This window comes from Bombina bombina, chromosome 1 (assembly GCF_027579735.1).
Source record: "Bombina bombina isolate aBomBom1 chromosome 1, aBomBom1.pri, whole genome shotgun sequence".
Taxonomy (NCBI): domain Eukaryota; kingdom Metazoa; phylum Chordata; class Amphibia; order Anura; family Bombinatoridae; genus Bombina; species Bombina bombina.
In genome coordinates, this window is record NC_069499.1 from 1,389,631,008 (window position 1) to 1,389,650,023 (window position 19,016).

The 19,016-nt window shown below is 39.9% G+C and overlaps 1 protein-coding gene across 1 annotated transcript in view; it reads right to left on the minus strand.

Annotated features, from left to right (window-relative positions):
- The window catches only part of PMF1 (polyamine modulated factor 1), a 79,214-nt gene that overhangs the window by 54,113 nt on the left and 6,085 nt on the right, over window positions 1–19,016 (minus strand). Inside the window, exons 2-3 of the mRNA XM_053704616.1 lie at window positions 17,835–17,940; window positions 17,089–17,189 (exon numbers count right to left, since the gene is read on the minus strand). Coding sequence (XP_053560591.1) covers window positions 17,089–17,189; window positions 17,835–17,940 — 207 coding nt within the window. The remainder of the gene's footprint in view (window positions 1–17,088; window positions 17,190–17,834; window positions 17,941–19,016) is intronic.

Below are 19,016 nucleotides of genomic sequence, written 5' to 3' on the forward strand. Positions count from 1 at the left end.
GGGGCTGCTAGAGTATCTATCATCACCGCTCCCGGGTCCCTGGACCTGGATCCGTAACAAGGAAGCTTGGCGTTCTGGCGAGACGCCATGAGATCCAGTTCTGGTTTGCCCCAACGATGAATCAGTTGAGCAAAGACCTCCGGATGAAGTTCCCACTCCCCCGGATGAAAAGTCTGGCGACTTAGAAAGTCCGCCTCCCAGTTCTCCACGCCTGGGATGTAAATCGCTGACAGGTGGCAAGAGTGAGACTCTGCCCAGCGAATTATCTTGGAGACTTCTAACATCGCTAGGGAACTCCTGGTTCCTCCTTGATGGTTGATGTAAGCCACAGTCGTGATATTGTCCGACTGAAATCTGATGAACCTCAGTGTTGCTAACTGAGGCCAAGCTAGAAGAGCATTGAATATTGCTCTTAACTCCAGAATATTTATTGGGAGGAGTTTCTCCTCCTGAGTCCACGATCCCTGAGCCTTCAGGGAGTTCCAGACTGCGCCCCAACCTAGAAGGCTGGCATCTGTTGTTACAATCGTCCAATCTGGCCTGCGAAAGGTCATCCCTTTGGACAAAAGGACCCGAGAAAGCCACCAGAGAAGAGAATCTCTGGTCTCTTGATCCAGATTTAGTCGAGGGGACAAATCTGAGTAATCCCCATTCCACTGACTTAGCATGCATAATTGCAGCGGTCTGAGATGTAGGCGCGCAAATGGCACTATGTCCATTGCCGCTACCATTAAGCCGATTACTTCCATGCACTGAGCTACTGACGGGTGTGGAATGGAATGAAGGACACGGCAAGCATTTAGCAGTTTTGATAACCTGGACTCCGTCAGGTAAATTTTCATCTCTATATAATCTATAAGAGTCCCTAGGAAGGGAACCCTTGTGAGTGGTAATAGAGAACTCTTTTCCACGTTCACCTTCCACCCATGCGACCTCAGAAATGCCAGAACTATCTCTGTGTGAGACTTGGCAATTTGAAAACTTGATGCTTGTATCAGAATGTCGTCTAGGTACGGAGCCACCGCTATGCCTCGCGGTCTCAGCACCGCCAGAAGTGAGCCCAGAACCTTTGTAAAGATTCTCGGGGCCGTAGCTAACCCGAAGGGAAGAGCTACAAACTGGTAATGCCTGTCTAGAAAGGCAAATCTTAGGTACCGATAATGATCTTTGTGAATCGGTATGTGAAGGTAGGCATCCTTTAAATCCACTGTGGTCATGTACTGACCCTCTTGGATCATGGGTAGGATGGTTCGAATAGTTTCCATTTTGAATGATGGAACTCTTAGGAATTTGTTTAAAATTTTTAGGTCCAAGATTGGTCTGAAGGTTCCCTCTTTCTTGGGAACCACAAACAGATTTGAGTAAAATCCTTGCCCTTGTTCCGTCCGCGGAACTGGGTGGATCACCCCCATTACTAGGAGGTCTTGTACACAGTGAAGAAAAGCCTCTTTCTTTATTTGGTTTGCTGATAACCTGGAAAGATGAAATCTCCCTTGTGGAGGAGAAGCTTTGAAGTCCAGAAGGTATCCCTGAGATATAATCTCCAACGCCCAGGGATCCTGAACATCTCTTGCCCAAGCCTGGGCGAAGAGAGAAAGTCTGCCCCCCACTAGATCCGTTTCCGGATAGGGGGCCCTCTCTTCATGCTGTCTTAGGGCAAGTAGTAGGCTTTCTGGCCTGCTTGGTTTTCCAGCCCTGTTTGTAACGAGCAACAGTTCCTTCCTGTTTTGGGGCGGAGGAAGTTGATGCTGCTCCTGCCTTGAAGTTTCGAAAGGCACGAAAATTAGACTGTTTGGCCTTTGATTTGGCCCTGTCCTGAGGAAGAGTATGACCCTTACCTCCAGTAATATCAGCAATAATTTCTTTCAATCCGGGCCCGAATAAGGTCTGCCCTTTGAAAGGAATATTAAGCAATTTGGATTTAGAAGTCACATCAGCTGACCAAGATTTAAGCCATAGCGCACTGCGCGCCTGGATGGCGAATCCGGAGTTCTTAGCCGTTAATTTGGTTAAATGTACAACGGCATCAGAAACAAAATGCGTTAGCTAGCTTAAGTGCTTTAAGCTTGTCCATAATCTCATCCAATGGAGCTGTGCGAATGGCCTCTTCCAGAGACTCAAACCAGAATGCCGCAGCAGCAGTGACAGGCGCAATGCATGCAAGGGGCTGTAAGATAAAACCTTGTTGAACAAACATTTTCTTAAGGTAACCTAATTTTTTATCCATTGGATCCGAAAAAGCACAACTATCCTCCACCGGGATAGTGGTACGCTTAGCTAAAGTAGAAACTGCTCCCTCCACCTTAGGGACTGTCTGTCATAAGTCTCGTGTGGTGGCGTCTATTGGAAACATTTTCCTAAATATAGGAGGAGGGGAAAAGGGCACACCGGGTCTATCCCACTCCTTGCTAATAATCTCTGTAAGCCTTTTAGGTATAGGAAAAACGTCAGTACACACCGGCACCGCATAGTATCTATCCAGCCTACATAATTTCTCTGGAATTGCAACTGTATTACAGTCATTCAGAGCCGCTAAAACCTCCCCTAGCAATACACGGAGGTTCTCAAGCTTAAATTTAAAATTAGAGATCTCTGAATCCGGTCTCCCTGGATCAGATCCGTCACCCACAGAATGAAGCTCTCTGTCATCATGTTCTGCAAATTGTGACGCAGTATCGGACATGGCTCTCATATCATCAGCGCGCTCTGTCTTTATCCCAGAGCAATCGCGCTTGCCTCTTAATTCCGGCAGTTTAGATAATACTTCTGTCATAACATTAGCCATGTCTTGTAAAGTGATTTGTATGGGCCTCTCATTTGGCGCCACAATATCACGCGCCTCCTGGGCGGGAGGCGAAGGTACTGACACGTGAGCGGAGTTAGTCGGCATAACTTCCCCCTCGTTGTCTGGTGATAATTCCTTTACAAATAAAGATTGACCTTTATTATTTAAAGTGAAATCAATGCATTTAGTACACATCTTTCTATGGGGCTCCACATTGGCCTTCAAACATAGTGAACAAACAGATTCATCTGTGTCAGACATGCTTAAACAGATTAGCAATGAGACTAGCAAGCTTGGAAAATACTTTCAAATAAATTTACAAGCAATATAAAAAACGCTACTGCGCCTTTAAGAAGCACAAAAAACTGTCACAGTTGAAATAACAATGAACCAAATCAGTTATAGCAACCAAATTTTCACAGTAAATGTATTAAGTTAGCAGAGCATTGCACCCACTAGCAAATGGATGATTAACCTCTTAGTACCCAAAACGGATAATCAATATAAGAATTAACGTTTTTAACACAGTCAAACACACTGTCACAGGTCTGCTGTGACTGATTACCTCCCTCAAAATGATTTTTGAAATCCCCTGAGCTCTCTAGAGACGTCCTGGATCATGGAGGAAGAAGCAGGAAGACTGTGACTGAATTTTTACTGCGCAAAAAAGCGCTAAAATAGGCCTCTCCCACTCATATTACAACAGTGGGAAACCTCAGTTAACTGTTTCTATGCAGAAATATACGACAGCCATGTGGAAAAAATTCATGCCCCAATAAATTTTATCACCAATGTACCTCACAAAAAACGATTAACATGCCAGTAAACGTTTTAAAACATAAATTTTAAAGGTTATGTATTGTTATAGATAAGCCTGCTACCAGTCGCTACTACTGCAGTTAAGGCTCATACATTACTTCAGTATTAACAGCATTTTCTTAGACAAATTCCATTCCTTAGAAAATTACTTTACTGCACATACATTCATCAGCCTGATACCAGTCGCTACTACTGCATTTAAGGCTGTACTTACATTACATCGGTATCAGCAGTATTTTCTTAGTCAATTCCTTAGAAAAATATTTACTGCACATACCTTATTTGCAGGAAACCCCGCATGCTATTCCCCTTCTGAAGTTACCCCACTCCTCAGAATGTGCGAGAACAGCCAGTAGATCTTAGTTACTTCTGCTAAGATCATAGAAAACGCAGGCAGATTCTTCTTCTAAATACTGCCTGAGAGAAAAAAACAGCACACTCCGGTGCCATTTAAAAATAACAAACTTTTTCAAAGTGCTGGAAACACCGGATCCAGAATCTCCCACATCACAAGATTCAGATGACATGCCACCAGCTACTAGACCTAACGCCCAAGGCACCCTATCAGAAGAACCCCTTACAAGAGCGGACATTGACAATCTCCCTACTAAGGCAGACTTTGCAACTTTAATCTCACAAGTGGGTAAAATGATAAAAGATGGCCTCAGAGAGGTCAAAAAAGAACTATCAGAGTTAGGAGAAAGAGTTGTACACCTCGAGGAGGACATTGACCAAATTTACAATAATACTGACATTCAAAACAGATCTTTTGAATCCCATGACACTCTAATTCAACAAATGCAAATGCAATTAGAAGATCTGGACAACCGAGGCCGCCGCAATAATATCAGAGTGAGAGGGGTAACAGAGAAAATTGTGCCCAACCAAATTACACAACATCTGCAAGGACTTTTCAAATTTCTGTTAAGAGATGAAGAATTGCCAGACATGCCCATAGAAAGAGCCCACAGGGCACTGAGACCGAAGCCGCAAGATAACAAACCTCCTAGAGACATTGTCTTGAAAATGCAGGCATTCACAGACAAAGAGAAAATCATGGAAGCCTCCAGGAAACTACGCCAGATCACATACGAAGGGGATAATATTCAAATCTACGCAGATCTAAGTAGCATCACCCTTAACAGAAGGCGAGAAGCCAGATACCTAACCCTACATCTACAAAACCTGAAGATCCCCTACAGATGGGGCTTTCCTTTTTGCATCAAAGTTCTGCAAGGTACGAACATAGCAATATACAAATCACCTGACGACCTAGAAGAGTTCTGTAGCAAACTGAATATCCCACAACCCTCACCACAGCTTCTGGGAAGACCAGCACCTGAGAAACCAACAACCTCTTCCAGCATGCCGAAACCCCAAAGGCCGACATGGAACAGAATAAACAGGAAAAGGACACAACCATCCAGCAGCCAATTCAACCCAGAAACTGATCCTACATGAACATGCATAGCCACTGTTGCCTGTGGTAACTTGTATTACTCTTAATAATTGCTTGCCTTACAGATATACCAACTCCAAGACTTTCCTCAGATACAGGTATAAGAACTTGACTCAGAATGTCTGCAGGTAAAGCAAGTGAGTGAGTACACCTAACTTTAATGTTGTTTAGAAATTTGAAGCCATTAAAAATAATTGAAACACCTTGTTTAACAATATAGGAAGCGATCTATACTCTCATGTTCATAAAATGTTGTGAACAGGGTAGTATACCCTTAAACACCTGGTATTGTATATGTATATATGCAATTGTTGTATATAAGTTATATGTTATGAAGTTTATTAATGTTTATTATACTGGAACTGGAAATTTGATTCTAATAACTGCTAGGTCTGAGTTGGCTTGGCAAGTGACACTTACTGACGACCAGAACCCATTGAGTGTATCGCAGCACATACACCCCTTTACCACTAAACAGCTCAGCAGACAGCTAAAACCCAAACACATACTCTAATGAGCGCACCACAAATCAAGATCATGACACAAAACACAAAGGGCCTAAACTCTCCCACAAAAAGATCTTTAGCTCTCAATTGGTTTTCTAAATCTAAAAATGAAATTATCTTCTTGCAAGAAACACATTTTAGACACAAAGAGGAACCGAAGTTCCATTCTAAAAACTTCCCAACCGGATACTTTTGTTCGCACACACAGAAAAAGATAAACGGTGTGGGAATCCTATTTCATAAATCCATGCATCTCCACAATGTTACCACTCACACTGACCCAGAAGGCAGATACTTGATATTGGTTGGAGACCTTTTCAACAAACCAATTACGCTAGCGAACATATATGCACCCAACACCGGCCAAGCGAAATTCTTCAAAAAAGTCACAGGGAAAATATTAGAACTAGCAAAAGGAACTACCATTATAGCAGGAGACTTTAATATAGCACTCAACCCCAGACTAGACTGCTCAATGACCAAAAGCTCCCAGACCATAAACACTATCAAAACAGTCACACAAAGCCTGAAATCCCTATCTCTTCTAGACGTCTGGAGAGTCCACCACCCGACACAGAAAACCTACACCTTCTACTCGAACCCCAAGAAATCTTACTCCAGATTAGATTACATTTGCATTGACCAATTAGGGTTGACACTTACTAGGGATTCAGACATCATCCCAACCCCATGGTCGGACCACTCATCAGTATCACTGACCCTTGACTGGCCTGACAAGCCCATCACAGATTTTAATTGGAGGTTAGACGATACTCTACTTCTACAGCCTCAAATCAAAAAGAAAATAGACAAAACACTTACTGAATTCTTTCACTTCAACAAACCCCCTCAATCTCACCCAATAACGATCTGGGAAGCACATAAAGCGGTAGTTAGGGGAGAACTTATTAAACAGAAAGCCATTCTGAAAAAAAAATACAACTCAGAATACAAACAATTACTGGACCAACTTAAAGTGGCAGAACTTAATCACATGTACAACCCCGAATCGAATGACACCCTTACTACTCTTACTAAGATAAGACACAACCTGAATAACTTACTAGCGACTGAAGTACATAGAAAAGCTTACTACCTAAAGAAACTCTATTTTGTTGAGAGTAACAGAGCAGGGCCCATACTAGCCAAAGCACTGAAACGGAAAAGCTACGCCAACTATATAAATAAAATTCAAGACAGTACAAACAAAGAAACATATGACTGCAAAGGCATAGCAGACACTTTTAGCAGATATTATAGTCTCCTATACAACATCCCCACAGATGATAGCATCCATAAGAAGACCCTTATAGATAAATACCTAGAAGAAGCAAATCTACCTAAATTAGACGAACCACTTAGATCAGCCCTAGATGACCCCTTCTCGGAGCAGGAAGTAGCTAAAGCTATCAATAGCCTACCTACTCATAAGAGCCCTGGCCCAGATGGACTGACGAACGCCTATTATAAACATTTTAAGCAAATACTAACCCCCCACTTAACAAATTTATTTAACTCCCTAGAAGATGATTCCCCCATATCCCCACAACTACTCGAAGCACATATCACCGTCATACACAAAGAGGGCAAACCGATAACAGAGCCCAGCAGCTACCGACCAATCTCATTGTTAAACAGCGATATAAAGATTTATGCAAAAATGCTAGCACTAAGAATCAACTCGGTCCTACCTGACTTAATCCACTTAGACCAGGCTGGATTCATCCCATTCAGAGAAACAAGAGACAACACTATTAGAACTACCCAACTTATAGACTTTGCCAACACTCATAAAATCCCTATGTTCACAGTAGCCACAGACGCAGAGAAGGCCTTCGATAGGGTGGCCTGGCCATTCCTTCGAAGTGCACTTCACAGTTATGGATTTGGAGATGGAATAATAGGTAAAATCTTCCAACTATATTCAGCTCCTTCAGCAAAAGTCAAGGTAAACGGAGTACTATCCCACCCATTCAAAATTGCAAATGGAACAAGACAGGGCTGCCCACTCTCCCCACTCCTATTTGTGCTTACCATGGAAGCTTTAGCGGCCCATGTTCGAGCTAACCCAAACATAAAGGGAGTACACATTGGCCCAAATCAATACAAAATCTCAATGTTCGCCGATGACATTCTCCTCACATTGACTTCCCCCACAAGCTCATTAACAGCCCTAATGGAGGAATTTGACACCTTCAGCCACCTATCCAATTTCTTAATCAATAAACAGAAATCAGAGATCCTAAACATCTCCCTTCCCCAAAGAGAACTACAACACATTAAGAATATATGCCCATATAAAGTAAAGAACTCCCAACTAAAATACTTGGGGGTCCAGCTGACCCCAAAAATCTCACAACTATTTGACGCCAACTACAAAACTTTACTAACCGCTACCCAACACACCCTAAAAACTTGGAGTGACAAACCCCTATCTTGGTGGGGGAGAATACAGGCCATAAAAATGACGATTCTCCCAAGAATAATTTATATTTTTCAAACCATACCCATATCCCTCCCAAAGCACTACATCCAACAGCTCCAAAGGAGCATCAACATGTTCATTTGGGGAAAACAAAAGCCTCGTGTAAACGCGACCACATTACACAGACCAACCAGAGGGGGGGGACTAGGGGTACCGAAGTTAGAAATGTATTACCACTCAGTGACCCTGCAACGCATCCTTGACTGGCACAGCAAAAGTAAAGCTAAAGCATGGATTTCCCTAGACTCTCAAATATTAAAAGCGCCCAAACCCGGCTCAGTGTGCTGGATTCCCAAAACCTTAAGACCTGTTGTTTGCCAGACCTCCCCAACCTTTAGACACATTTTTGATACTTGGGACTACCTAGTACGAAAATATCCAAAACTATCCTCACAACACTCTCCCCTAACACCAATATCACAGAACATGGAACTCTCCGGAGGGTATGAACCCCTAAGGAACACTAAAGCTACTTGGGAATTACAGGACTCTGTCCCCATAATAACACTTTTAGATAAACGATCACTCAAACCCAGAAATAGCTTGACAGATGTGCTGGGGGGAGCTTTCTCCTCATGGTTAAAATATTCCCAACTCAACAATTTCATATGCAATAATCAAGCTAGGGAGAACTTACTAAGGGCGCCCACTCCCTTTGAACAATGCTGCCTGTCAACAATTCCCACCAGAGGCACTTTATCACTTGCAAAAAAAATGCTAGAAAAGGTAGAACTAACCCCCCTCCCACCTTATACTGCTCACTGGCAACAAGACCTAAAAATAGAGCTAGATGAAAAGGACTGGAGGAAAATTTTTAACAACACACGAAAGTCATCAACCTCCACCAGATTTATAGAACTCAACTTTAAAATACTAACACGGTGGTATTTAACACCACATAGACTACATAGAATCTACCCCTCATCTTCAGCATCATGCTGGAGAGGATGCGGGGAACCAGGAACAATGGCACATATATGGTGGCATTGTAACAAGATAACACCTTATTGGAAGTCAATAGAACTTCACCTAAAAAACATCTTAGGTAACGAATTTACATTACCCCCCACACTAGCGCTGTTTAACTTAAGACCAGGGATCCCATGCAAGATACGATCGACACTGTTGACAATATGCCTAAACAGTGCGAAAGCCTTAATAGCACAAAATTGGAAATCCCTCTCTGTCCCATCTAGCCAACAATGGCTATCAAAAGTAACAGAAACCATACAACTAGAACAGTATGGATATTACAGACGCAACCAACTTGATCTATTCCTCGATGTCAAGTTTTATTGGGAGACACTCCTACACACCCTTAACGCTCAATAACCCCCCCCCCCCAAAAACAATGTGACACCTCCGACTAACACTAGGACCTAACATTAAGGTAAAACAGACATGCAGACCACTACCAAGATGCCAACTAAACTCCATATACACAAAGACAAGACGAAGACTGACCACCTTATAGTCACAAAAGCCAGACTCCAGTTGTTACCTTTATATTCATGTTATAGTTTGACAAGTTATATTTATGCTTTTTGCCGAAACCAACTATACGGTTTCCCTCCCATTACTCCACAGTCCACATAAGAACTCTGCTCACCCAGTCTCAAAACGAGATTGCACAGGATACTAACTGAATGGACTGGAAAATACACACCTGTTGTACCTTTGTACGATATACTTTATATACTTTGTGGAAACCCTCTGCACTATTGTATTATCTATATGGAAAACTAATAAAAATCATTTAAAATAAAAAATAACAAACTTTTGATTGAAGAAGTAATTAAATATAAAAAAACTCCACACTCCTCTCACAACCTTCCTTCTATGTTGAGGGTTGCAAGAGAATGACTGGATATGACATGTGAGGGAAGGAGCTATATAGCAGCTCTGCTTGGGTGATCCTCTTGCAACTTCCTGTTGGGAAGGGAATATATCCCATAAGTAATGGATGACCCGTGGACTGAATACACTTAACAAGAGAAATATACGTTTGTGTAGTGGTTTTGAATTGGGTGAACGCTATTGAACTTTCTTTAGAAGCTTTTCAAACTTTTAAGAGTTAAACTAATAATGTGGTGTTTGGTCTATAATTGCTAGAAAACTACTTGAAAACCTAGAAATAGGATCTCTCTAAAATCAGGATAACATCCATTTTGAGTTGTTGTTTTTTAGCTACTCTAGTCATTTAAAAGAAATAATAAAAATGCTTATCCCCCCACATTTTTCAGTAATAAAAATAAATTTGTATCGGTGCACTTGAGAGTGATAATTTTAAGTATGTTTCAAATAGGGCATGCAATTTTAAACAACTTTCCAATTTACTTTTAGCACCAATTTTGCTTTGTTCTCTTGGTATTCTTAGTTGAAAGCTAAACCTAGGAAGGCTCATATGAAAATTTCTAAGCCTTTGAAGGCTGCCTCTTATCAAATGTTTTTTTATTTGCTTTTCTCAACAAGGGAGAGCTAGTTCATGTGAGCCATATAGATAACATTGTGATCACGTCCATGGCTTGTGGCAGACACTGCACTAATTGGCTAAAATGAAAGTCAATAGATAATTAACCCTTTAATGACCACAGCACTTTTCCATTTTCTGTCCGTTTGTGACAATGGCTATTTACATTTCTGCTGTGTTTGTGTTTAGCTGTAATTTTCCTCTTACTCATTTACTGTACCCACACATATTATATACCGTTTTTCTCGCCATTAAATGGACTTTCTAAAGATACCATTATTTTCATCATATCTTATAATTTACTGTAATTTTTTTTAATAAAATATGAGGAAAAAATTGGAAAAAACAAACAAACAAAAAAACACACTTTTCTAACTTTGACCCCCAAAATCTGTTACACATCTACAACCACCAAAAAACACCCGTGCTAAATAGTTTCTAAATTTTGTCCTGAGTTTAGAAATACCCAATGTTTACATGTTCTTTCCTTTTTTTGTAAGTTATAGGGCCATAAATACAAGTAGCACTTTGCTATTTCCAAACCATTATTTTTCAAAATTAGCGCTAGTTACATTAGAACACTAATATCTTTCAGGAATCTCTGAATATCCATTGACATGTATATATATTTTTTTAGTAGACATCCAAAAGTATTGATCTAGGCCCATTTTGGTATATTTCATGCCACCATTTCACCGCCAAATGCGATTAAATACAAAAAAAATTCACTTTTTCACTAATTTTTTCACAAACTTTTGGTTTCTCACTGAAATTATTTACAAACAGCTTGTGCAATTATGGCTTAAATTGTTGTAAATTCTTCTCTGGGATCCCCTTTGTTCAGAAATAGCAGACATATATGGCTTTGGCGTTGCTTTTTGGTAATTAAAAGGCCGCCAAATGCCGCTGCGCATCACACATGTATTATGGCTAGCAGTGACGGGGTTAATTATGTAGCTTGTAGGGAGCTTGCAGGGTTAATTTTAGCTTTAGTGTAGAGCTCAGCCTCCCACCTAAAACATCAGACCCCCTGATCCCTCCCAAACAGTTCTCTTCCCTCCCCCACCCCACAATTGTCCCCGCCATCTTAAGTACTGACAGAAACTCTGCCAGTACTAAAATAAAAGCTATATTTGGGCTTTTTTTTTTTAAAGCATATTTACATATTCTGCTGTGTAGGATCCCCCCTTAGCCCCCAACCTCACTGATCCCCCACCAAACAGCTTTCTAACCCACCCCCTCTGCCTTAATGGGCGCCATCTTGGGTACTGGCAGCTGTCTGCCAGTACCCAGTTTAGTAAAAAAAAAGTATTGTTTTTTTATTGCCCTTTTCTGTAGTGTAGCTTCCCCCCCAAGACCAACCCCCCACCACTTCCAGAACCCTTAGATGATCATTTAATGTTTTTAAATATTTTTTTTTATTTTTACTTTTATTAACTTTTTTTTCTGCAGTGTAGCGGTTCCCTCCCGCTCCGTGCACGCCCGCCGCCCCCGTCTGTCCCGCCCCCGATCCCGCCCCCCTCCACATCGATGGCCGCCCACCTGCCTCCCAGACTTGCTCCCACCCACCAACGATACCGGCCACCGATGTCCGGTGCAGAGAGGGCCACAGAGTGGCTCTCTCTGCATCGGATGGCCAAGGGGGGTTATTGCAGGATGCCTCGATATCGAGGCATCACTGCAATAACCGGAAAGCAGCTGGAAGAGAGCAGGATCGCTTCCAGCTGCTTTCCAGACCAAGGACGTACGCCACACATCCTCGGTCATTAACTGTATTATTTTTTTTGAGGACGTGTGGCGTACGTCCTTGGTCGTTAAGGGGTTAATAAAAGGTCATGTGATCAGGGGGCTGTCAGAAGATGCTTAGATGCAAGGTAATCACAGTGGTAAAAAGTGTATTACTATAACTGTGTTGGTTAGGCAAAACTGGGGAATGGGCAATAAAGGGATTATCTATATTTTTAAACAACAAAAACTCTGGTGCTGACTGTCCCTTTCAGGGGTTAATAAATAAATAAATCATTCATGTATTTTATGCCTGATTCCATGTAAGCATTATTCACCATTTATAAGAAAAAGGTGCCCGTCAATAGCTATTGTAGCAAAAAAAAAAAAAAATTAATTAGCTTACACCAAGCACCACTAGGGAAGTAAAACACCATGGCCTAGATTAGGAGTTTTGCGTTAGAGGCTATGCGGTTTTAACAAGCCGTTTTCTCTCACCGCTCACTTCCCTGCAGCGCTGGTATTACGAGTTTTCAGAAACCAGTCGTTAAAAGACAAGAAGTGAGTGTTGAGCAAAATTTTGCTCATTATCGCACTCCAATACCAGCGCTGCTTAAGTCAGTGGTGATCTGGTCGTACGTGCTCGTGCCTGATTTCCCCATAGGAAACAACGGGGAGAGCCGGCTGAGAAAATGTCTAACACCTGCAAAAAAAGCAGCGTAAAACTCCTAAACGCAGCCCCATTGATTCCTATGGGGAAAATACATTTATGTCTACACCTAACATGAACCCCGAGTCTAAACACCCCTAATCTTACACTTATTAACCCTAATCTGCCACCCCCGACACCTACATTATAATTATTAACCCCTAATCTGCCACTTCGGACAACGGCTGCCACCTACATTATATGTATTAACCCCTAATCTGCTGCCCCCAACATCGCCGACACCTACATACTATTTATTAACCCCTAATCTGCCGCCCCCAATGTCGCCGCAACCTACCTACATTTATTAACCCCTAATCTGCTGTTCCCAACGTCGCTGACACTATATTAAAGTTATTAACCCCTAAACCTAAGTCTAACCCTAACACCCCCTAACTTAAATATAATTTAAATAAATCTAAATAAAAATTACTATCATTAACTAAATTATTCCTATTTAAAACTAAATACTTACCTATAAAATAAATCCTAAGCTAGCTACAATATAAATAATAGTTACATTGTAGCTAGCTTAGGGTTTATTTTTATTTTACAGGCAAGTTTGTATTTATTTTAACTAGGTAGAATAGATATTAAATAGTTATTAACTATTTAATAACTACCTAGCTAAAATAAATACAAAAGTACCTGTAAAATAAAACCTAACCTAGGTTACACTAACACTACACTATAATTAAATAAATTAACTAAATTAAATACAATTACCTAAATTAAATTAGCTAAAGTACAAAACCTTTTTTTTTGTACTTTAGCTAATTTAATTTAGATAATTGTATTTAATTTATTTAATTATAGTGTAGTGCTAGGTGTTAGTGTAACTTAGGTTAGGTTTTATTTTATTGTACCATAAAACTCATAACTACTGACTTTTAAATGCGTTAGGACTCTTGACAGGGTAGGGTGTACAGCTCACTTTTTGCTCTCCCAGGACAGACTCGTAATATCAGCGCTATGGAAGTCCCATAGAAAAAAGACTTTACGAAGTTTATGTAAGTCGTTTTGCGGTAAGGCCAAAGAAGGCCAAAGAAGTGTGCGGTGACCCTAAACCTTCAAGACTCGTAATATCAGCGGGCGTAAAAAAAAAAAAAAAAGCGTTAGGACCTCTTAAAGCTGCTTTTTTACCATAACGCACAACTCGTAATCTAGCCGAGTAAAATCGAGTAGCAGTGCAAGAGAACTCACAGAATAGTCTCACAGCTCAGCAGCACAGTATCACATGAGCCTTCATCTCTTCTATGTGCTTATTCTGTCAAATTCTGTATCCTCAACATATGGTTAGTCCATATACTAAGATTCATGAGGCCATGGTTCCTGAGTGCCTACTACCGTTTTATTAGAACACCACACGGTTTGCATTTTCCTCTTTGTGGTTTTGCACCCAGTTGTGCAGGCATTTCTTGAATTCCAGTTATCACAAACTTTTTGGGATTATTAATGGTAAATGGATTTTGTTAATTTCCACTCAAGTTTTGAGAGACATAACCCCCCTCCCACACACGTATGCCTATATTCCTAGGACAATAATAAAGGGTCCTTACCCATCACTATGTGACACCCGGAACTATTTTTAACCAAATACTACTATTTAAGTGCTGTTTAGTAAAGCAAAGGTTTAATTACGGTTAAGCGACCGATCAGACAACACTTCACACAAAATAATAAAACACTGGTATTATAAACAATTATTAAACTCACGAGGATTAGGATTTTTCACAGTGGAAAAGCAGCCATGTTTAATAAATCATTTTCCCCAGTGGAATACAAAATATTCTTAACAAAAGGAGGATTGTTGTAGTTTTTGCTACCAGCTTTGCAAGAGATAACATAGTAAAATTAGCATTTTTATTTAGGACTGCAACATAAATTATTTGCACAACCTCTTGCTCTTTGTGGAACAGACCGTTTGGTTTCACTAAAGCCATAGATTGTAAAACGCTCTTTTGCAGGACTTGGGGAATTTATAGAATTCTGATATCCAAGTAGCAAAACAACGGTCGGCCAACACTCGGAGCAAATAGGGCGATATATAAATTTGTTCTAAGTTACCCTTTCTTACTAGGTACTAATACGAGGCTTGTTTGAAGTGTGAGTGTACTTTACCAATAAACAGATACCTACACAAAATTCCTTATTATAAAAGGCCAAGTAAAAGGGACGTCTAACTGTAAGGTTCTCTCTGCTTTAATGTGTTCGCAATACCCGTTTTACATGCTGGAATGTATCAAGTCGTTTATAAATAACTTGCTTACATATATTTTTTGTCATTTAAAATAGCGGTTTATGCCTGATAAAACCAACAAATACACCAAAAATATGAATAAGTTAGTATACTATATAGAAAAGTTATGCAAACAAGAGGCAACAAGCATGTTCCCAGTGGAGGGTTCATAAGCAAATGAAAAGGAAAGAGATTGATAAGATAAACGCCTGCTATTTCTGCAAGCTCAGCCCATGTATACAAACATAACCCATAGCTACTTCCAATAAATGTCATAGTAGCTGCAGCGTATATAACACATTGGGAACACATTAAGGGAAAACTAATTTTCAAAACAATGCCCCTTTACCATAAGTCTGTGTATATAAAAATGTGTAACTAAAGGGACATAAAAATGCTACTATGTGTTCTGTAAGAAATAGCGCAGCAATAATGTGCTCCATTTGCTTAACTCTTGAAAAGCAGTTAAAGGGACAGTCTAGTCCAAAAAAAACTTTCATGATTCAGATAGGGCATTTAATTTTAAACAATTTTCCAATTTACTTTTATCACCAATTTTTCTTTGTTCTCTTGGTATTCTTAGTTGAAAGCTTAACCTAGGAGGTTCATATGCTAATTTCTTAGACCTTGAAGGCCGCCTCTTAAGAATGCATTTTAACAGGTTTTTCACCACTAGAGGGTGTTAGTTCATGTTTTTCATATAGATAACACTGTGCTCGTGCACGTGAAGTTACCTGGGAGCCATCACTGATTGGCTAAACTGCAAGTCTGTCAAAAGAACTGAAATAAAGGGGCAGTCTGCAGAGGCTTAGATTCAAGATAATCACAGAGGTAAAAAATATATAAATATAACTGTGTTGGTTATGCAAAACTAGGGAATGGGTAAAAAAGGGATTATCTATCTTTTAAAACAATAACAATTCTGGTGTAGACTGTCCCTTTAAACACAAAGCTCAAGTCAGTTCCACAGCTGTAGTGCACTACTAGGAAGTAGCTAAATATATTGGGTGAACTAACATGAGAAGCTTGTAACTACCAATCAGCAGCTACCAACAGTGCATTGCTTATCCTACCCAGCTATGCTTTTCAATAATGGATATCTAAAGAACAAAGTAAATGTAATAGAAGTAAACTATGTTAATGCTGTCTGAACCATGAAAGTTGACATTTAAAATGTAATGTTAAAGCATGTAATTTTATCACTAGTGACCCTGCAACTCTGTGGTTAACCCTGCAAAGGAGTTTAATCACAAAGAACCACAGAGAAACTTCTGGTGAGACGTTTTTGCTCAGAGCCAGCAGTTCTCTGTAGTTCCCAAGTGGTTACTAAGAGACTCCCTTGTGGGGTTAAACACAAAGCTTCAGGGTAGCTAGCGAAAAAAATTAAGAAAAAGGTAAAACTGTTAGCAAAATCTGCAATGCTTTAGTAACAGTCCAGGGAAGCACAACACTCAGTGTAGCACTGTTATACTCAGGCAGACAAAATAGCTGCAATATGCTCTCCTACCCTACTGAAAAATAAACAATTGAATGTACATTGTATTGTTCCGTGTACATAAACATTTATGGGGGGTTTAAGAATGTGTTTAATGTTCCTTTAATTACTTTAGCTAAAAAGTCCTGAACTAACTAGAATTTTTTTTAAATGAGTTACATTAACATAAACCTCTCCATGGCCAGCTGACAGAACAGGACGCTGTGGTGCACCATAGATTGCATAGTGATACAGATGAAAATTAGAGTCTTTCACTGACTACACCCAGCACCAGTCAACCACTGTATGTAAAGATGTACTCGTTAGGAGAAAGCCAAGTGGGTTAGGGGTTTCCCTATTCTTGACTCTAAAAGGATTAACAAGAATAATTATTTGCACTAAAACGCTGCTACTTACCACTCCAGGTCTGTTTTGCCTCCAGCTTCCTTTTCCAGCTTATCCAAAGAGTCCAACAGAGTCTCAAGATTCCCTTCATCTATTATTTCCTGTATCTCTTCCTATGGAAAAAGAAACATTTTATAAGAAAAATGGTTCTTTGATGTCCATTTATATTAAAAAAGTACCACAAGCAGTTATGATTTTTTTTATTCAAGATTTTGAAAATGTTGGCCCAATTGATCACAAGCGTTAGTTGACCCTGGCCTAGGAGCTAAATAACAATACCACTTGAGTAAATGCTCACAGTAACAGTTTGTCCCTCAAGAATGCATGTGTCCATTTAACCAAAACAGACTTCTTTATGAACAAATGCTCTGCCTGTTTGTGGCTCTTTTACCAGTCATACACAGATTCACTGTATCTGCCAAGTCAGCTGCAAAGAACAGGTGCAAAATGCGTGTTGCAAATGGGGAGATGTAGAGCAATGTGAAATATGGAAAGGACGGTCATTTAGCAAGCAAGTAGAGAGTGTCTTGTGATTTTTGAACAACTATCATATAAAGAAATAAACTTTGCTTTCTGCACTATATTTTGTATATATAATCTAAGTATGGATCGCAATTTATAAGTCTAGAACAGGACTAAGATCTACGGATATTTCACAAAAAGAAGATATTTGTTTTTGAAAAATCAAGTCAATATAGTGATAATGAATAACCATGTAAGTAGCCCCTTGTACTAAACAACAGGTCTCCCCTTATTACCTTAATAGAAGTCTGCAGCTGGGATACAAACTGGTCGTATATGCTTCTGGTTATCTCTGGTTGGATTTTGTAGAAACGTCTGTAGCATCGAGCAAATCTCTGGTAACTGAAGGGGGGAGTTCTGGTTATTACAAGGCGCCTCATAAGTTAAAAACATGGGAAATATTTGTTATGTGTTATATTAGCAACAAAGACACAGAATTTTGTTAAAATAATTTTAAACTTTCTTTTTATAATCAGATCCCGAATGTTAGATGGACTTTAATTGATCACTTCTAACGAAGATGCGCTATAAAACTTACTTTTTAATCTAGCAGTGAAAGTCTAATGCCACATGCTCCAGGCGCCCACTTCAAAATATTTTTTGTGAGCCAACAGTTTGAACTGTTATCCAATCAGTGCTCTAGCTACAACAAAAGTGCTATATGGATAGAGAGTTGATTGGAGAACAGATCAAACCATTAGCTCACAAAAACAATATTACTTTTGAAGTGGGCAGCAGGAGCGTGTGGTATCACAGTATGGCTGAATAAAAGCTCCTTGATGCAGCATTGTGATTTATTCTCTTTTGCTAGTTTGTTTGTGGTAAGGTGCATAACCCCTATAAGATTGCACACCTTCTGCAAGCCCTCCCAAGTGCTGGATACTTTGGATTTTTGGTATTAGAATGGCACAGCTAGATTAAAAAGTAAGTTACAGCGCATCTTCATGAGAAGTGATCAATTAAAGTCTATATAAAATGTTGCTAACTTTCAGAATCTGATTATAAAAAGAAGAAAGTTTACCATCACTTTAACTCCAGTATTAGATATATCATAAGAAAATCTGTTTCTTTATATGCAACAAAGTGCATTATATCTAAATAAAAAACAGCTTATGTACAACAAAGTGCATTATATCTAAATAAAAAACAGCTTATGTACAGTCAAGTTTAGAGAGAGAGAAAAAAAAAAAAACATTTCAACTTACTATGGGGAATTTAAGTATATGATGTAGCTTGTGGCATTGCGGGATAACTGAGTCATAGATCAGATAACATACGGCCGGTTAGACCATAGTGGCAGTTGCTGTTGCCACCCCTTCTAGGCTAAACTTGCACTGAAGGAAAGGATTACACTATTTGAGCTAAGTGTCCGTTGCTGGACCTGTGGCGGAGTGTCTGGTAAATTACTAAGAATTCAT